The 21,920-nt window shown below is 36.9% G+C and overlaps 1 protein-coding gene across 7 annotated transcripts in view; it reads right to left on the bottom strand.

Moving 5' to 3' along the window:
- Positions 1–21,920, bottom strand: part of C31H4orf47 (chromosome 31 C4orf47 homolog) — a 25,012-nt gene extending 3,092 nt beyond the window's left edge. The window contains exons 1-8 of one of the 7 annotated variants that reach the window (XM_043454262.1): positions 21,577–21,917; positions 19,538–19,723; positions 18,232–18,451; positions 16,662–16,799; positions 16,492–16,567; positions 14,645–14,824; positions 9,757–9,923; positions 8,080–8,154 (exon numbers count right to left, since the gene is read on the bottom strand). In XM_043454262.1, coding sequence (XP_043310197.1) covers positions 8,106–8,154; positions 9,757–9,923; positions 14,645–14,824; positions 16,492–16,567; positions 16,662–16,799; positions 18,232–18,451; positions 19,538–19,637 — 930 coding nt within the window. In that variant the 5' untranslated portion in view covers positions 19,638–19,723; positions 21,577–21,917 and the 3' untranslated portion in view covers positions 8,080–8,105. Of the gene's footprint in view, positions 1–7,914; positions 8,155–9,756; positions 9,924–14,644; positions 14,825–16,491; positions 16,568–16,661; positions 16,800–18,231; positions 18,452–19,537; positions 19,724–21,576 lie in introns of those variants that run through there. The other 6 variants (XM_043454260.1, XM_043454261.1, XM_043454263.1 and 3 more) reach the window with 6 other exon arrangements.

The raw sequence follows: 21,920 nt of genomic DNA, 5'->3' as shown, positions 1-21,920 counted from the left end.
CATACCACATTAACTGAGCTATCTGCCTCACCATACAACACATGTATACGAGAATCTATTAAATAAGACTGGATCAGTACTTCCCTGATGTTAAGAATGCTTTAATGGGGGGAGGAGCCAAGATGGCGGAGGAGTAGGACGGGGAGACCACTTTCTCTCCTACAAATTCATCAAAAGAATAACTGAACGCAGAGCAAACTTCGCAAAACAACTTCGGATCGCTAGCTGAGGTCATCAGGCGCCCAGAAAAGCAGCCCATTGTCTTCGAAAGGAGGTAGGACAAAATATAAAAGATAAAAAGTGAGACAAAAGAGCTAAGGACGGAGATCCGTCCCCGGAGCTCTTAGGCGGCATTGCTTGGGGTAGGGTCCGGGCCTGAGTGCCCTGAGGACAATCGGAGGGAGCTTCTGTGAGTTGCCAACTTGAACTGTGGGAGACCAAAAGAGAGAGAGTAAATTAACCGGCCCGAACACACTGCCAGCCGTTCGCAGAACAAAGAGACCGAGAGGGTCCAGAGAGGAGCTCGCAGGCTGCGGACCGGCCCAGCCCCGCCGGAGGCAGGAGGCAGGGGGGAGGGGAAGGTCGCGGCGAGACACAGGGCGCAGGCACCCGACCGGCGCGGGCGGGGACTGGGGCTGGGGACGCAGAGGGCAGAAGGCGCACGCACCCGACTGGCGCCAGCGAAAACTGAGACTGGGTCCGCGGAAGGGAGGGGGCGCGCCACACCTGGGGAGAGTGCGCCCACCAAGCCCCTGGCTGCCTGGACCGCTCTGATGGGGAAGGCACAGAGAGCAGGCGCAGCTTTTCCTTCCGCGCTTTTGTGGAACACCCGAGGGCTGGAACCTCGCGCAGCGTGGGGCGCGCTCCATATAGAACAGCCGGGAGCCTGAGCAGCACAGACGGAGAAAGCAGCGTCAGCCCCTCCCGGCAGCCCCAGCCCATCCCCGCGGCGCAAGCCTGTCCCCACAGCGCCAGCCTCTCCCTGCAGCGCAAGCCCCTCCCTGCCCCGCAGAGCGACGGAACTAGCTACCTGAATAAGAGTCCACCTCCGCCCGCCTGTGTCAGGGCGGAAATGAGGCTCTGAAGAGACCGGCAAACAGAAGCCAAATAAACAAAGGGAACCGCTTCAGAAGGGACTGGTGCAACAGATTAAAATCCCTCTAGGAAACACTGACTACACCGGAGGGGCCTGTAGATATCGAGAAGCGTAAGCTGGAACGAGGAGCTATCTGAAACTGAGCCGAACCCACACTGACCGCAACAGCTCCAGAGAAACTCCTAGATATAATTTTACTTTTTTCTCTTTTTTTTTTCTTTTTTTTCTTTTTTCTTTCTTCTCTTTTACTTTCCTTTAAAATCCCCTATTACTCCCCCATTACTCCTTAACTTTCATTTCCACAGACTTTTACGATTTTTTAATTAGGGGGGAAAAAAAAAAATTTTTTTTTCTTTTTCTTTCTTTTTTTTTCTTTTTTTTCTTTCCTTTTTCTCTTCTATTTTCTATTTTTCTTTTTCTCTTATTTCTTTTAAAGTCCTCTAGTACTCCTCTACTACTCCTTAATTTTCATTTTCAATACACTATAACCTTACAAAAAAAAAAAAAGAGAGAAGCCCTATTTTTAAACCGAAGATTATTCTCTCCCAATCTTGACTCTCTGTTTTCTACCTCAGAACACCTCTATTTCCTCCTTTCCCCTTCTCTTCCCAATCCAATTCTGTGAATCCTTGTAGGTGACTGGGCTACGGAGAACACTCTGGGAACAGACAGCTGCGTAGATCTGTCTCTCTCCTCTTGAGTCCCCCTTTTTCTCCTCCTGGTCATCTCTATCTCCCTCCTCCCTCTCCTCTTCTTCATGTAACTCTGTGAACCTCTCTGGGTGTCCCTAACGGGGGAGAATCTTTTAGCCATTAACCTAGAAGTTTTCTTATCAGGGCTGTATAGTTGGCGAAGTCCTGAGACTACAGGAAGAATAAAACTGAAATCCAGAGGCAGGAGACTTAAGCCCAAAACCTGAGAACACCAGAAAACTCCTGACTACATGGAACTTTAAGTAATAAGTGACCGTCCAAAAGCCTCCATACCTACACTGAAACCAACCACCACCCAAGAGCCAATAAGTTTTAGAGCAAGACATACCACGCAAATTCTCCAGCAACGCAGGAACATAGCCCTGAACATCAACATACAGGCTGCCCAAGGACACACCTAACACATAGACCCATCTCAAAACTCATTACTGGGCACTCCATTGCTCTCCAAAGAGAAGAAATCAAGTTCCATGCACCAGAACACTGACGCAAGCTCCCCTAACCAGGAAATCTTGACAAGCCAATCGTCTAACCCCACCCACTGGGTTAATCCTCCACAATAAAAAGGAACCACAGACCTCCAGAATACAGAAAGCCCACTCCAGATACAGCAATCTAAACAAGATGAAAAGGCAAAGAAATACCCAACAGGTAAAGGAACATGAAAAATGCCCACCAAGTCAAACAAAAGAGGAGGAGATAGGGAATCTACCTGAAAAAGAATTTAGAATAATGATAATAAAAATGATCCAAAATCTTGAAAACAAAATGGAGTTACAGATAAATAGCCTGGAAACAAAGATTGAAAAGATTCAAGAACTGTTTAATAAAGACCTAGAAGAAATAAAAAAGAGTCAATTAAAAATGAATAATGCAATGAATGAGATCAAAAACACTTTGGAGGGAACCAAGAGTAGAATAACGGAGGCAGAAGATAGGATAAGTGAGGTAGAAGATAAAATGGTGGAAATAAATGAAGCAGAGAGGAAAAAAGAAAAAAGGATCAAAAGAAATGAGGACAACCTCAGGGACCTCTGGGACACTGTGAAACGCCCCAACATTCGAATCATAGGAGTCCCAGAAGAAGAAGACAAAAAGAAAGGCCATGAGAAAATACTCGAGGAGATAATAGCTGAAAACTTCCCTAAAATGGGGAAGGAAATAGCCACCCAAATCCAAGAAACCCAGAGAGTCCCAAACAGGATAAACCCAAGGCGAAACACCCCAAGACACATATTAATCAAATTCACAAAGATCAAACACAAAGAACAAATATTAAAAGCAGCAAGGGAAAAACAACAAATAACACACAAAGGGATTCCCATAAGGATAACAGCTGATCTATCAATAGAAAGCCTCCAGGCCAGAAGGGAATGGCAGGACGTACTGAAAGTAATGAAAGAGAATAACCTACAACCTAGATTATTGTATCCAGCAAGGATCTCATTCAGATATGAAGGAGAATTCAAAAGCTTTACAGACAAGCAAAAGCTGAGAGAATTCAGCACCACCAAACCAGCTCTTCAACAAATGCTAAAGGATCTTCTCTAGACAGGAAATGCAGAAAGGTTGTATAAACGTGAACCCAAAACAACAAAGTAAATGGCAACGGGACCACACCTATCAATAATTACCCTAAATGTAAATGGGTTGAATGCCCCAACCAAAAGACAAAGATTGGCTGAATGGATACAAAAACAAGACCCCTATATATGCTGTCTACAAGAGACCCACCTCAAAACAAGAGACACATACAGACTAAAAGTGAAGGGCTGGAAAAAAATATTTCATGCAAACGGAGACCAAAAGAAAGCAGGAGTCGCAGTACTCATATCAGATAAAATAGACTTTCAAATAAAGGATGTGAAAAGAGACAAAGAAGGACACTACATAATGATCAAAGGATCAATCCAAGAAGAAGATATAACAATTATAAATATATATGCACCCAACATAGGAGCACCGCAATATGTACGGCAAACGCTAACGAGTATGAAAGAGGAAATTAATAGTAACACAATAATAGTGGGAGACTTTAATACCCCACTCACAACTATGGATAGATCAACTAAACAGAAAATTAACAAGGAAACACAAACCTTAAATGACACAATGGACCAGCTAGACCTAATTGATATCTATAGGACATTTCACCCCAAAACAATCAACTTCACCTTTTTCTCAAGTGCACACGGAACCTTCTCCAGAATAGATCACATCCTGGGCCATAAATCTGGTCTTGGAAAATTCAAAAAAATTGAAATCATTCCAGTCATCTTTTCTGACCACAGTGCAGTAAGATTAGATCTCAATTACAGGAAAAAATTGTTAAAAATTCAAACATATGGAGGCTAAATAACACGCTTCTGAATAACCAACAAATCATAGAAGAAATCAAAAAAGAAATCAAAATATGTATAGAAATGAATGAAAATGAAAACACAACAACCCAAAACCTATGGGACACTGTAAAAGCAGTGCTAAGGGGAAGGTTCATAGCATTACAGGCTTACATCAAGAAACAAGAAAAAAGCCAAATAAATAACCTAACTCTACACCTAAAGCAATTAGAGAAGGAAGAAATGAAGAACCCCAGGGTTAGCAGAAGGAAAGAAATCTTAAAAATCAGGGCAGAAATAAATGCAAAAGAAACTAAAGAGACCATAGCAAAAATCAACAAAGCTAAAAGCTGGTTTTTTGAAAAAATAAACAAAATTGACAAACCATTAGCAAGACTCATTAAGAAACAAAGAGAGAAGAACCAAATTAACAAAATTAGAAATGAAAATGGAGAGATCACAACAGACAACACTGAAATACAAAGGATCATAAGAGACTACTACCAGCAGCTCTATGCCAATAAAATGGACAACTTGGATGAAATGGACAAATTCTTAGAAAAGTATAACTTTCCAAAACTGAACCAGGAAGAAATAGAAGATCTTAACAGACCATCACAAGCAAGGAAATTGAAACTGTAATCAAAAATCTTCCAGCAAACAAAAGCCCAGGACCAGATGGCTTCACAGCTGAATTCTACCAAAAATTTAGAGAAGAGCTAACACCTATCTTACTCAAACTCTTCCAGAAAATTGCAGAATGAAGGTAAGCTTCCAAACTCATTCTATGAGGCCACCATCACCCTAATTCCAAAACCAGACAAAGATGCCACAAAAAAAGAAAACTACAGGCCAATATCACTGATGAACATAGATGCAAAAATCCTTAACAAAATTCTAGCAAACAGAATCCAACAACATATTAAAAAATCATACACCATGACCAAGTGGGCTTTATCCCAGGAATGCAAGGATTCTTTAATATCCGCAAATCAATCAATGTAATACACCACATTAACAAATTGAAAGATAAAAACCATATGATTATCTCAATAGATGCAGAGAAAGCCTTTGACAAAATTCAACACTCATTTATGATTAAAACTCTCCAAAAAGCAGGAATAGAAGGAACATACCTCAACATAATAAAAGCTATATATGACAAACCCACAGCAAGCATCACCCTCAATGGTGAAAAATTGAAAGCATTTCCCCTGAAATCAGGAACAAGACAAGGGTGCCCACTCTCACCACTACTATTCAACATAGTGTTGGAAGTTCTGGCCACAGCAATCAGAGCAGAAAAAGAAGTAAAAGGAATCCAGATAGGAAAAGAAGAAGTAAACTCTCACTGTTTGCAGATGACATGATCCTCTATATAGAAAACCCTAAAGACTCTACCAGAAAATTACTAGAGCTAATCAATGAATATAGTAAAGTTGCAGGATATAAAATTAACACACAGAAATCCCTTGCATTCCTATATACTAACAATGAAAAAACAGAAAGAGAAATTAAGGAAACAATACCATTCACCATTGCAACAAAAAGAATAAAATACTTAGGAGTATATCTACCTAAAGAAACAAAGGACCTATACATAGAAAACTATAAAACACTGATGAAAGAAATCAAAGAGGACACAAACAGATGGAGAAACATACCGTGTTCATGGATTGGAAGAATCAATATTGTCAAAATGGCTATTCTACCCAAAGCAGTCTATAGATTCAATGCAATCCCTATCAAGCTACCAACGGTATTTTTCACAGAACTAGACCAAAGAATTTCACAATTTGTATGGAAATACAAAAAACCTCGAATAGCCAAAGTAATCTTGAGAAAGAAGAATGGAACTGGAGGAATCAACCTGCCTGACTTCAGACTCTACTACAAAGCCACAGTCATCAAGACAGTATGGTACTGGCACAAAGACAGAAATATAGATCAATGGAACAGAATAGAAAGCCCAGAGATAAATCCACGAACCTATGGACACCTTATCTTTGACAAAGGAGGCAAGGATATACAATGGAAAAAAGACAACCTCTTTAACAAGTGGTGCTGGGAAAACTGGTCAACCACTTGTAAAAGAATGAAACTAGAACACTTTCTAACACCATACACAAAAATAAACTCAAAATGGATTAAAGATCTAAATGTAAGACCAGAAACTATAAAACTCCTAGAGGAGAACATAGGCAAAACACTCTCCGACATAAATCACAGCAAGATCCTCTATGACCCACCTCCCAGAATATTGGAAATAAAAGCAAAACTAAACAAATGGGACCTAATGAAACTTAAAAGCTTTTGCACTACAAAGGAAACTATAAGTAAGGTGAAAAGACAGCCCTCAGATTGGGAGAAAATAATAGCAAATGAAGAAACAGACAAAGGATTAATCTCAAAAATATACAAGCAACTCCTGCAGCTCAATTCCAGAAAAATAAATGACCCAATCAAAAAATGGGCCAAAGAACTAAACAGACATTTCTCCAAAGAAGACATACAGATGGCTAACAAACACATGAAAAGATGCTCAACATCACTCATTATCAGAGAAATGCAAATCAAAACCACAATGAGGTACCATTACACGCCAGTCAGGATGGCTGCTATCCAAAAGTCTACAAGCAATAAATGCTGGAGAGGGTGTGGAGAAAAGGGAACCCTCTTACACTGTTGGTGGGAATGCAAACTAGTACAGCCGCTATGGAAACAGTGTGGAGATTTCTTAAAAAACTGGAAATAGAACTGCCATATGACCCAGCAATCCCACTTCTGGGCATACACACTGAGGAAACCAGATCTGAAAGAGACACGTGCACCCCAATGTTCATCGCAGCACTGTTTATAATAGCCAGGACATGGAAGCAACCTAGATGCCCATCAGCAGATGAATGGATAAGGAAGCTGTGGTACATATACACCATGGAATATTACTCAGCCATTAAAAAGAATTCATTTGAACCAGTCCTAATGAGATGGATGAAACTGGAGCCCATTATACAGAGTGAAGTAAGCCAGAAAGATAAAGAACATTACAGCATACTAACACATATATATGGAATTTAGAAAGATGGTAACGATAACCCTATATGCAAAACAGAAAAAGAGACACAGAAATACAGAACAGACTTTTGAACTCTGTGGGAGAATGTGAGGGTGGGATATTTCAAAAGAACAGCATGTATACTATCTATGGTGAAACAGATCACCAGCCCAGGTGGGATGCATGAGACAAGTGCTCCGGCCTGGTGCACTGGGAAGACCCAGAGGAATCGGGTGGAGAGGGAGGTGGGAGGGGGGATCGGGATTGGGAATACATGTAAATCCATGGCTGATTCATATCAATGTATGACAAAACCCACTGGAAAAAAAAATATAATAATAAAAAAAAAAAAAAGAAGACAAAAAAAAAAAAAGAATGCTTTAATGGACCGAGACACTTGGATAGCTGTCAACTCAACCTCCACATATCTCCAAGAAGGAACAGCAAATTAAGAATTTACTGTAAAGCAACTATACTCCAATAAAAATTAATCTTAAAAAACAAAAACAATACCACTTAATAGAAAAATAAGCATTCATTGTGCACGTTCTACCCCTCCAGTCCCCATTTTCATCCCTACCCTCCAACTCGGCAATATTTTTAATGTTAAGAGCAAAATATGTCAAATCAAAGAGTACACTTTGAGATTTTATAACAGTCTCAAGCATTCCTAAACATCTCCTCAGAAACACAGATCAAGAAACATAGCAATTATTAACAAATACTAGTCATTTATTGATGTAATAGTATGAAAAGAAGGAAAAGCATTAGTCACAGCCTTAAATTTCTTTTAAATGTTTGAGCTATTTGTTCCACACATCTTATATATTTTTTCAAATAATGAGCACTTGATAGTGAATTTTTGGAAGTCAGGACCTGTAAGGTTATTTGTCTTCCAGATGCTAGTAGGACTGTACTGAAGCAGTCTTGTAGTTCTTCATATTTAGTGCCCTAAAATTGGAAAATAAATGCACATTTAATTTTATAGGTGCAGGTAATAGATCTGTATGTTCTTGTAAAAAAATATCTTGCAATTAAAAGTTAACAATCCAAACAAAACCAGATTTCCTTACTAAAGAAAAAGCTTCACGTATATCAGATATACTTTTAAAATGTATTTTAAGAGGGAAAAACTGGTTTATGAGACCAATTTTAAATACTACTTTCCAGAGTTTTAAAATTAGGCTAAAAAAGAAGCTAAAACTTGATCTAGGATAATATTTGTGATAATGTAAAAAAAAGATATTTCAATAAACTCAAAATACTAAACAAATGATAAACTTCTGAACAATCGGATACTTTTTTCCTTTGCTTTAAACATGTGTGCTAGAGCATCATAGAATTTTCTCAGATCTGTTCTCTGGATAACCAGAAAACTTGAAACCACACTCCTCCCCACCCCACACAAAATTCCATTTATTTGAGTGTGAGTGTGTTGAGGAATATTCTAACTTAACTGTCAGTTCAGTTGTCAAAGGATAAAGGTCAAAGGATATGGAAAAAAGGCTCCATATCTTTGTTTCCCAAATGAATCCTCTACCAACTAGCCTGCAAAAAAATATTATTCCTATAGATAACAGTTAAACTATATAAATAATGAAGGGCAGCCTTACTTTTGTGATTATAATAATGATGTTTTTACAATCACTATCCACAAGTGATAAAGATGTACTATTGTTTCTACAAAAGGAATATGAATTTGATGTCCTTTTCCTAATCCATTGTATGATTACAATGAACTTACAAATACATAAGTTAGTCAGATTGGCATTAAAACTTTTTCAGTGAATAGGCAGAAAGGGAATCAAATAAATTCTTCAGTATTTATAATCTTTCACACATAACAAAAGAATGACAGACTATCCTTTTCTAAATTATATTCTGAACTTCTAAGAACTTTTCAGTTTTGAAAGTGCTCAAAACGTAGGAAAGATCTGAGTTTTATGATACATGAATAATATACATACACTTTTCCTCAAAGTATTCTTAATTAATCAGAATATTTCCAGTTCTCATAGAGGATTATTTAAAAGTTAAAGACAGAGTAAGTGTCATTAAGAGTCCACACAATTACAGAGTCTGGGGCCTATACAGAGATAATAATTTAATGAGTCAAAAGATCCTTTTAAGAAACAGACAGTGTTAATATGTACTGCTAAGTGAAATATATATATATATATGCATGTATGCATGCTAAGTCACTTCAGTCATGTCCAACTCTTTGTGACCCTATGGACTGTAGCTCACCAGGCTCCTCGGTCCATGGGATTCTCCAGGCAAGAATACTGGAGTGGGTTGCCATTTCCTTCTCCAGGGGATCTTCCCAACCCAGGGATAGAACCTGTGTCTGTTTGGTACAGACAAATTAAGCTTTTTCAATTGGGAATTTCAGAAGATGGGAAAGAACTTCTACAGGAGAGGGCAGGTATAAAGAAGAAACTGAGATATCTAAAGTCACCCAGATTTGTCAAATTTTAAAAGTATATATAAATAAAAGATATTACTCTGAAGAAATCTAAAAGCTGGAAATAATTTATGGGCTAATATTGCTACCTTTTGACGTTCAAAGCCATTATGCTTTCAATTGGTCTGCTTTTTGGTCCACCTGGTGGATGGAAAACCTTAGCACTTTTGCCGGATGGGCCTTTCAATTTAACCATGTAAGGGTCAACAGAATGTGAAGGGTAAGGATCAAATGTTCCTGCCTTCATTCCACCAGCCTACAAGTAAAAATGAGACAATTTAATATAGTTTTGTCAAAATGCTTCTAACAAAAATTAGATGTGAAAAAGGTCATACATATTTGTGTATTGTACATGAAGCTGATTTTACATTTAAAGAAAACTGTTTATTCTGTTTAATTCAAATACCATCAAAGGGTCTTCCTACCACTAATTTTATGGGTTAAGACACTATAATTCCAAAAGTTCTCTATTAAAATGCATGTAGTTATAAGAAGGTAATATTCTAAACTATTGCCAACAGTTAATATTTTAGTGAGTTTATCAGATCAGGCTATGAACTACACAGGATGTGAGTCCATTCCTGAGGGAGTGAGACCCAGGTCACATGTATTTTGATACAGGAAGAAGTTAGCGTTCAGAACCAGAGGACGAGAGATGAGGCCAAAGGTAAAGTTTATCCAAAAGGAAGCCTGGCACAACACGAGTTCAGTAAACATCAGTAAATGATGGGGAAGATACTGAAAAAAATTTTTTTTAAAAAAATAAAGGAATAGCACATAGAAAAAGAAAGTGAGAGGCAAACATAATCCACAGTCAGTCCTCCACACCAGCAAGGTCTGCATCCTCAGATTCATCCAATCTCAGGGTGAAAATACTTTTTAAACAAAGAATTCCAGAAAGTTCCCCCAAAGAAAAGTTGAACTTGACATGCACAGCAAAAAAAAATCAGTCCTAATGAGATGGATGAAACTGGAGCCCATTATACAGAGTGAAGTAAGCCAGAAAGATAAAGAACATTACAGCATACTAACACATATATATGGAATTTAGAAAGATGGTAACGATAACCCTATATGCAAAACAGAAAAAGAGACACAGAAATACAGAACAGACTTTTGAACTCTGTGGGAGAAGGTGAGGGTGGGATGTTTCAAAAGAACAGCATGTATACTATCTACGGTGAAACAGATCACCAGCCCAGGTGGGATGCATGAGACAAGTGCTCGGGCCTGGTGCACTGGGAAGACCCAGAGGAATCGGGTGGAGAGGGAGGTGGGAGGGGGGATTGGGATGGGGAATACGTGTAAATCTATGGCTGATTCATGTCAATGTATGACAAAACCCACTGAAATGTTGTGAAGTAATTAGCCTCCAACTAATAAAAAAAAAAATAAAAAATAAAGGAATAGCACATAGAAAAAGAAAGTGAGAGGCAAACATAATCCACAGTCAGTCCTCCACACCAGCAAGGTCTGCATCCTCAGATTCATCCAATCTCAGGGTGAAAATACTTTTTAAACAAAGAATTCCAGAAAGTTCCCCCAAAGAAAAGTTGAACTTGACATGCACAGCAAACTATTTACATAGCATTCACATTGTATTAGATATTGCAAGTAGTCTAGAGGTGATTTACATTATACAGGAGGATGTGCAAAGGTTACACGCAAATACTAAGCCATTTTATGTAAGGGACCTGAGCATCCTTGAATTTTGGTATTCTGGGGGTAGGGGACAGTGGTCTCGAAACCAATCCCCCATAGATACTGAGAAGTAACTGGATCATACATTGTACTTTTCTTATAATCTATTAAGAGAAGTCAATCATTTTTGACCCATATGCAAAACAAACATTTGCTTTGACTTTTTAAACTGATACATATTAACAGGATTTTCCTCATATTATATATGGTCACCAAGAAAACTCTATTCAATCACAATAACCCATTTAATTAGGCATCCTTTCTCTTACAGTGTCTAAGCCAGATATACAAAAAAATGTGATTCATTTGAAAGATATGGTTGTAATTTTTCAAGTTATCAAGATTGAGACACATGGGTTATTTTAAAAGCAACAAATAATAAGGAATCTAAAGAAAATACAATTGATTAGTTAACTGATGTAAAAGCAAAACAGATGAATAGAAAATGGAAAAATATATGTGGTAAGTAAACCAACTCCCCAGATGATGCTTAAAAAATTAACAGGTAAATCTATATTATAAAGATTGAGAAATAGGTGGAAGAAATCTATACATATATGGAATATAAAAAACTGTAAGATAATATTTTTTTACACCCCTACATTGACACATTTGAAAGCCTGAATTAAATGAATGGTTCTCAAAGAAAAATATTGTCAAAGTGACTCAAAGAGAGGACACCTACAGAAAATAGATGGACATCATGTAAGAAATTAAGCTGAGAACACTTACTATGAGAAGTCTTTTAAATTTTCAAGGAAAAGATATATTTGATGCTACTAAACTCTTATTTTAAGATGCTAGCATCTACCTATATCAAAATAGAACAAGGAATGTAAAAAATACAGACCAGTCACAACACTTACAATAATTGATGCAAAAATACTTAATAAAATATTAACAAATAAAACACAGTATTACACTTAAAGATTAATACAAAACAATACAACACAACAGGTGAGAATCATTTCAAGAAATATTATTTTTACTCACCTTATAAGTTAATGGAGAAAAACAAAGATGATCTAGATAGATTATACCAAAACATTCAACATAATTCTACAAACATTCCTGATTTAGTCTTATTTTTTTAAACATGAATGCTAGAGGTTATTCCCACGATCCCCATATCATGTCTAAACATTGGGCACAAGCATGACATGAGAGAGAGAAATACTGGAAAGGAAGGTGCAAAATTATTTGCAGATAATATAATCATATATATAAAGATCCAAAGAGAATCAATGAAATACCCATTAGAATATAAAATTTAATAAAGTGCCAGTTACTTAAAAAAAAATCAGATGTTTTAATAGGAAGAAATAATATAAGGGGACTGATGGGGAAAAGAAACTATTGACCAGGACCTTAAAATAAGAATAAACATGATACATAAATCTATGTGAAATAAAATATAAAAATCCACAAGACAAATAAAGGTTTCTGTAAGTAGCTTAATTCTAGATAAGAAGATTCAAAGTATAAAAATCCTAATACAAGCTAAAATCTAAATATCTCATTTTAGAGCAAAACACCAAAGGTCTTTTTTCCCCACAACTTCACAAAATAATTCCAAAGTTCTACATAATAACTACTGGAAAACAGTCATATAAACTTATTTAAAGAATAAGAAGAAGAGACTAGACCACCCAATATTAAAATGCAATAATAATTAAAAGTAGTTCGGTACTGGTAGAAATAAACACCAATTAAATAGAACGAAGATTCAGGGGAAAAAAACACTAAAAATGGGAATTTTGATTTGATAAAGTGGCATTTCAAAACAGGGGTGTTAATTATTCTATCTGTGAGATCAGGAACAACTGGCTCTTTAAAGAACAATTTTACTTAAGTCTAAGTATCATAAGCTGCACCCATTTTAAGTTTACAGATTCTGTGAGTTTTGACAGATGTGGTTTTTCCAGTAGTCATGTATGGATGTGAGAATTGGACTATGAAGAAAGCTGAGAACCAAAGAATTGATGCTTTTGAACTGTGGTGTTGGAGAAGACTCTTGAGAGTCCCTTGGACTGCAAGGAGATCCAACCAGTCCATCCTAAAGGAGATCAGTCCTGGGTGTTCATTGGAAGACTGATGTTGAAGCTGAAACTCCAATACTTTGGCCACCTGATTCGAAGAGTTGACTCATCTGAAAAGACCCTGATGTTTGGAAAGATTGGGGGCAGGAGGAGAAGGGGATGACAGAGGATGAGATGGTTGGATGGCATCACTGACTCAATGGACATGAGTCTGGGTAAACTCCGGGAGTTGGTGATGGACAGGAAGGCCTGGCGTGCTGCAGTCCATGGGGTCGCAAAGAGTCAGACACGACTGAGCGACTAAACTGACTAACTGATACACCCTTGAAACCACAAAGGCAATCAAGATATGGAACACATCCTCCCCTCAAACCATCCTTCTGTCCATAAAACTGAATTTTGAAAAAGATAAAAGCTGGATCCTTGCCTTGTTCTTTCCATCAAAATATATTCCAGATAAAAATTTAAATGCAAAAGGATAAGACTAGTTAAAGAAATCAAGAATGCATATTTCACTAACATTGCTGGGAAGGAAAGATATTCTGAGAATGACATAAACTCAGCACAGAGGACTGATAAAATCGTCATTTTATATGATTTTATCATTATAAAGCTTATATTAATGATAAATCATTATTGCTATTTCTGAATAGCACAGAATACTATAACCAAAGTCAAAGATTCAACAGACTAGAAAAATTATTTTCAACACAAATGATAAAACAATATCCTTAATATATGAAAAGATCTTACAGATCAATATGAAAAAGACAAATGTCTTAATAGAACATCTGCAAGTAAAAGGAACACATAATTCACAGAAAAAAAAAAAAAACCAAGGTATAAACTAAGTCTATAAACTGTAAGAAAGATTTTTATTTTTATTCACACTTGTAAACCTCAGCAGAAGGGAGACAGTTCATTTTAATAACCCTTCAAAAACTAAAGATGGTCTGACTTTTTATGGTTTTGAGAAAAACTATACCTAAGATCTAGACAGGTGCTTAGAAAATTCACTGTAAATTAAAATACTTCAGAGATGAGTAATAATTATTTCATAAGGGCATCATTATTCCTTACGGTATCCACACACTATGACTTTTCATAATTTCATCAAAACGGGTTAAATGATTCATGGCATGAATATAAACAAATGAGAAAAAAAATAATATGACAGCAAGAGGCAACATTTCCTTACGATGCTTAATATTTTTTCATTCTAAAAACTTTAACTTACCTTTTTACCAGGAGAAGAGGGCTTAAAAGGGTTTCCAACTATTTCTTTCTTCTCTACTTTTTTAATTGGTGGTAAAGGTTCCTCAGACATGTAAGGATTGGCATCAAAATATTCCCTTGGGTAAAGATTTAATTTGAAAGCTGTCCCTTTGAGTAAACGATGGTGTTCTTCATTCTCTTTCTGTAAATTAAGGAGTTTGAAATTATATTAGATAGCAAAACTTACTCAACACTGGAAGTAACGTAAAGTTAATTTAACTTTAAATTTTAATATAAGCATGTAAATTTTTTAAGTATATACTGCTGGGTTCACTTTTTTAAAAATTCCTTTGTTATGTTCTATTTTTATGATACAAAAGATATGCTTGCTTAGGAAAAAGCACAGCTATGATTGTTCATCTTGAATATAAATTTATTTGATATATATAGATATATCACTTGAGCAAATCTTTATTAACTATCTATAATATGATAAAATGCATTAAAAATAAAAGTCAGTTTCTAGCTCAAACCCTAACTCCTTCCCGCTTTCCAGCATTTCCCAGGGACACTGGGAAGGCTACTGACCCTTTAAGTGTCACATTTTCTTCAATGATAAATGACAATCATAACATCCCCCAGACCCTATGATAAAGATTAAACGTGATTATGTGTTCAAAGTACCTGGCACATGGTAGGCCTTCAAAAAAATGTCAGCTTTTCTCCTAAGAACAAGGAACACTTACTTTTTACATTACAACACTTTTATGTTACAGTATTATTTTAGAAAATTCAGGGACATAAAATTTCTGACTTACGAATAGTAAGTTCTATTCATAAGAACTATTCTTATGAATAGTTCTAAATGCAGAATGAAAATGTTTTATTCTAAAAAGAGGAAAGTATCTTATATCCATAAACTTAGGATGAAAGACCAATTACTAAGCTATTGATAAAACTGCCTTGTAAAAAAAAAAAAACCGCCTTGTATGTATTTATATATTGGGTATTATCATTCCTATAGAATATTATGTATTATTCTATCCTATGTAAAAAGTAGTTTACATAGAATTTTATATGAAGTGAAGAGTTCATACACAGAAACAAGAGATGACTATTTTCAAATGACCAAGGTTTCTGCTCAATTTAGTAGAAAACTTTTCCTGGGTTTGGACTGCCCATTTGCAAAATTGGCAACTATCCTTCTATCTCGCGCGTGCATGCATGCGTGCTAAGTCACTTCAGTCCTGTCCGACTCTGTGCGACCCTATGGGTTATAGCCCGCTAAGCTCCTCTATCCGTGGGATTCTTCAGGCAAGAATATTGGAGTGGGTTGCCATGCCCTCCTCCATCTATCTCACTGCCATTTAAAGTCACCACAGCCAAAAGTATTGAAGACTGCATGCTGAAAAAAACAAAAATTTAAAAACTTGTATCCTTCTCTAGTCTCCACTTCCTCCCTTCTCCCCAACACTCTTCCATTCTGTTCACTCACCATAATGGCCTGATCAGCCCAAAGGACTACCACTACTTTCTTAGGCACAAAATATTACGGTGTGTTGGGAATACAGCTAAGGATTAGGATACAATGCTTAGAATCAAAATAGAGCAGAGTTAATCAGGCCATGCAGACAGAAGTCTCACAGCTAGTTTAGAGAGATGGAAGATAAACTATAGCAGGAATTAAAGCTCATCCAGGGAATCTAAAATCAACACGGTAAAATTATCACAATTCCTAAACATCAATCTGCCATTGCCCACATAATACAAATAGGTAAAACAAAATAAACCCTAATTGGATCACAAGTGAATTCTCTAAGTCAACTAAATAAGAGAAAGGTTGAAAGAAGTTACAAGAGATTCTTTTACCTTGTTAATTAGTTTTGCCGCATCATAGAGATCAGAAGAGTGTGAAAACTGCTTACCTATGGTAATATTTGCATAGCTAAGGAAGGAAGATAATGATGATGACTTCAGGGTTCAGAAATTAAATTTTTTAAGTTCAAAACAAATGATATGAAAGTACTGAAATATCTTACCCATATCCAGTTCCTTTCTTTCCTGGGTTTGTGTATAAATTCTTTCCAGGTGGCTCATATTTTTCTTTGGGTTTAGACTGTGCACTGAAAAATGGGACTGGTCCACCTATGGTTCCATAGTAACTTCCTAATCCACAGCTTAAATAAGTGTAACAAGAACAAAGAGAAGCAAGGTAAAATAGTGAACTTTGTGTTACATGTATTTTACCAAAATTTATAAAATATCATCGAAAGAGGAGCAAAATATATGCAGTAGATTTGACGTGCCTAACTTTGGTAAGGAAAAAAAAAACTCTTGTTATTTTTGTTGTTGTTGTTGTTATTTTTTTAATCTAATTTTCCCTATTATTCAAAGTCAAAAATTCCATTTTAAATGTTCTACATAAACAAAACTGAGCAATCTCTAGGAGGTTAGAAGAGTTTACATTAGTTCAGTTAACCATAAGAATAAATAGACCCTTTGTGTGTTCTTCTACTATGTTTTTCTAAAATTAGTTTTTATTTAAGCATAGTTTATTGACAATATTATATTAGTTCCAGGGGATGGGAAAGTTGAATAGGAAAAAAGTTGTTTAAAGGATAAAATACGTATGTTACATGAAAAAGAAATAAAGTAGCAGCCCCAAAGATACACATGGGAATTTACATCTAAGAAGAAAAGTGAGAAACCCAAAAAAAAGTAGTAGTAATAATAATAAATATATAATAATATAAATAATATAAATTAATATAAATAATAATAGTTCAAACTTCTCCAAAGTGTACAAAGGTAGGAAAAGATAAACTATAATAACAGAAAAGAAGACATTTTCCACTCTTAATAAAGACAATTTAACTTGGAAGACTGAAGCTTTACTAATCTCAAAATCACAAATAAGCACAAAATTATTTTTCAACCAATCCTCATCTGTCATAAACTCCAGATTAAGAGTCAATGTTACTGAGTGTGAATTAACATTATAAAACTCAGCTATATTATAATCACATAGATTATATCATTTTATCTGTTTAAGGATTTAAAGGTTAAAAAAAAAAGAAACTCTTGACAATTTTTACAACTAGAATACTGTTTCCCTACATGTAACTTCATCATGATTTTTAAACAATGTACCTTTGATAAATTATCCTTTTTACCCAAAAAAGATTAAAAGATTTCTCCTAATTTCACATTTTTTATTTATACTTTTTTAAAGCTTTAAAGAGCAGAAAAAATAGTCAAGGCCACAGACATGATGACCCAAGGCAATTTTTTTTTATAGTCTGACTATTGTAAGATTTTCAACTAAAACTTATTTTCATTATTTAGTTGGCTTTATTAGTATAAACTGATAGAGAATAGTGACATAGATGATTAAAAATTTAATGTGACAATGAGAATCTACTTAATCAATTACCCCGCAACTTAAATCACCCAATATAATGGTCTCCATCTAAGATAAACTCAACCTAAAAGTCACACTTTAAAAACTGAGTCATACATAAGTCAGTCCAACAGAAAAATCAACAACTTAGGCTGGAGGAAAGAGAGTGATGCAGGAGATAGATTTAAGATTTTCTCCTTAATACTTACGGCTTTTTCTCTCCATTGCTAGGCAGGAAGGCTTTGCTTAGATTTTTTTTGGCTTCTTCCATCATGTGCCGTCTCCTCACTTGATTCGGATTGACATAGCCTTCACCTTCAAAAATCCTTACAAAATGGGGATCAAAATAACCTGCCTGGAGATTGGACATTTCTTTGGATCCTCCGGGTAGAATCTGTCTATTTTTGCTTGCAGCTTCATTAAAGGGTCCTTTAAAGATAAAATAGGAATATCACAATTTTGAGCTCACTATTAATAAAAGGACATGAAAAATAACAGAAAACTTTCCTGATCCTTGCCACTAGAACACCAGGGCAACAGAGAAAAGTTTCAAAACGTGATTTGAGCCAATGAGTTTTGAGATCTTAAATGCTGTTTCAAGATGGTCACTGAAAGATCCGTATCAAAGGCTTCACTGACATTAAGAACTAAGGCATTCCCGTTAAAACATTTTAATAATTAGATTGAGATCCTCTTAAACTCTGAATCTGAGAGCTGGAAGAGGCCTTACAGGTCACTGAATCCAATACTTTCCCATAGGAAATTGTTTTGCATCTTGCCTTTTTAATAATTTATCTTAGAGATGTTCCATATCAGTGTATTCTTTTTTATTGTTTTATTTATGACTCTTCTAAAAATCTCTCAGGTATTTATTTGGCACTTCATTTTCAAGAAAGTGATCATGGATGGCCATTTTAGATGTAAATGTAAATGCTATTTGTATAGTAGGGTGTCTCAACTACGAAAAAAAAAAAGCCAATGGTTCAGTCTCTCCGTGGTTGTGATTCCCCTTCTGGGCTTTCCAGGTGGGGCGCCAGTGGTAAAGAATCTGCCTGCCAATGCAGGAGTGACAGGAGATTGGGGCGATTCCTGGGTCCAGAAGATTCCCTGGAGAAGGAAATGGCAACTCATTCCAGTATTCTTGTCTGAGAAATCCCATGGACAGAGGAGCCTGGAGGGCTACAGTCCATGGGCTTGCAAAAGAGTCAAACACAACCTTAGCAACTAGACAACAACAAACAATATAAATATTCTGGGAGAAAACTGCCATGCACCTTGAAAACAAATACAAATACCTATGAGGAGAATATATGAAGGTAGGACAGTGCAAGAAAATGAGCTTCCTGATCTTACAAAAAAAAGCTCTCTCTTACCGCTGTTGAAGTTTCACAGGTGTTTTCAACTTTATACCTAAAGCTTTAAAATACAGACCATTCAAAAAGATCATTTAACAAACATTAAAATCAAGAGGAAACATCCACTCTTAGGCTGTAAAGAAAACCAAATTATACTTACGATTAAACTGTGACACATATTTATCACCCACAGTAATATATTCCATCTCACTGAAGAGGCCAATCCTCTCCATATCAGTTTTCCCTCCTTCCGCAGGCATGGCTGTTCCTTGGGGGCCGTGTGCTCAATGTTGGTGACTTCAGCGGGCTTCTTAGTGCTACTTCTATAGCAAAATTCTACTCTACGCTGAAAATACAGGAGAAAATTTAGGGAAAAGCTGATTCTAACTTTCAATCCAAAATATTTTCAGTCTGAGAGTTAACATGCACATAGTTCCATCATAAAACAATAGTCCCAACTATATGGGGGAAGAATCTACTTTGTGGGGCCAAGGGGGAATAATGGAGATTATTCCTCCCCTTGAGTCTCCAGCTGAAGTATCCAAAAATTACAAAGAAATGTTTATCTGTGGCACTGCCGTTCATCTGTCACAAATAGTAATATTATGATGGTACAGTGTGGTATAAATACTGTATAAACAACATCCTTCTTTTGAGACGTTCAAAGTTGACTGAAAGATCTTAATTATATAAGGCAGTCATTTTTAGTTTAAACCCTTCTATCTAAACATACTACATTGTCCCTTGTATTAAAAATTACAACTTACTTTTACAGAATGCACAACACACCTAGGCATTACCCTATAGTTCTTGAATTTTTTCATGTTTAAATGTATATAACAAATGTGCCACTTGGTGAAATCAGTTCACAACAGGGATAGGAAGGGGGGACAACTGACTAAGCAAGATAAACACGAAGAACAGCAAAACAAAAATCCACAAGGAATTCAGAGTATTTGCTAAAGAGCAGACTGCAACTATGAGTTCTTGAAATATCACTCTAAATACGCAACTACGTATTCGGATGTTTCCTTTAATTAGACATGTTCTAAAAAGTTGGACCAAAGAGCTAAGAATACTTGCCTCCATTTCATGGTAATATTTTTGAAGCACCAACTAGATCTAGGTACTGGACACATATGCTGAATAAAACAAACATTGGCTTACACTTCCCAGTTTATAATCCAAGGTAAGAAACTTCTGCCTTGAATTTAGAGCAGGCTGTTTCAATGACAATAACAGGATTGCCTATTCTGAATCTGTGGCTCATCCGCTCCTCTTCCTTGCCATCCTACCTCTGATCACCTATGCTTTAAAACTAAAAGTCAGTCAATTGGAGGGCACTAATTCAATTTGTTCCATGTTTCAAGGTTCCATCTCCACTGCAACCTTAAAGTCTTTCTGTGCTGCTACAGGGGCTCAAATCCTTTAAATGGCTCATAAGGCCACTATCACCCTCATCTGTCACCATGGGAACCCCTCTCCCTGGAACCTAAGCTCCAATTGTCTTTCAGTTCTCAAGTCGGCCTCTCTCCAACCACAGGACACTAGCACACACTGTTTCACTTTCGGCAGGTACTTCACTGTGCCTACCCTTTTCTTTCCTCAATAAATACTGATCCTTCTGATTGTTTAGCTCATTCTTCACTTCCTTAATTCACTCCATCATAGCGCCAAGTACTTCCCTCTCCAAGCCCTGATCATGGATGTTTATTTTATATTGGGTTATTTTACATTCACCTTGTAGGGATCTTGAATTAACTGCTGTTTTCCCTCACTAAACTGTGGGCTCCAGGAAGACAGGAACCACCAAACGAAGTGTGACACAGAGGGAAGAAAGTAAAGGGAACAAAAGGGGAGTTTTTGCCTTGAATTCTTCCACTACTTAACTTTTTTTGCGCAGCACTGGCAAAATATTTGATTCATTTATTTAACGTTTTGCAAAACCCTCCTCTGAGTAGGGCTTGCTGGTAGAAGTTATAAAACTGAGATTTTAAAAGGCATAGATACTGCTGTTAGGGAGCTTATACTCTTAAAGAAGACAATAAAGTATAACACAGTGGAACACGGCAAGTACCCTTCCAAAGTTATGGATAAAGTGCCCTAGGGGATGAAGGAGGGACAGAAAACTTCTGGGGGAAATGATGTCCCATTAAGGAAACGGAGGTTCAGAGTATCCAGGTATCTAAAAGACAGTACCTGATGGCTGCGAGTACCAAGTCACCTCGGAGAAGGGTACAAAGATCAGAGATCAGATTGTCCCAGCTCCAGTCCGAGCCTGGCTGCAGGAGCCACAAGCGCCACGAAGCAGCCGCCGCGCGAGCGATTCCCGTGCTGTACCTCGCCACGCAGCCGGTCCGCACGCTCGCGGAGCCATGGAGACCGTCTGCGGCGCGTTGCCCCGGCTACGGGAGAATCCATTCCATTCCGAGAAAGAACGTTGCGGGAGGCTAGGTGGAGGGTTCGCATCCGGATCGAGGAAGACACAGACAGAAAGACGTCAAGAGGGTGCGGAGGACCTGCATCCATCTTTCGTTAGGACT

Source organism: Cervus canadensis, chromosome 31 (genome assembly GCF_019320065.1).
Source record: "Cervus canadensis isolate Bull #8, Minnesota chromosome 31, ASM1932006v1, whole genome shotgun sequence".
In the NCBI taxonomy this organism is placed as follows: domain Eukaryota; kingdom Metazoa; phylum Chordata; class Mammalia; order Artiodactyla; family Cervidae; genus Cervus; species Cervus canadensis.
Note: the sequence above shows the minus strand (reverse complement) of the source record. Positions and strands in the feature narration are given on the sequence as shown.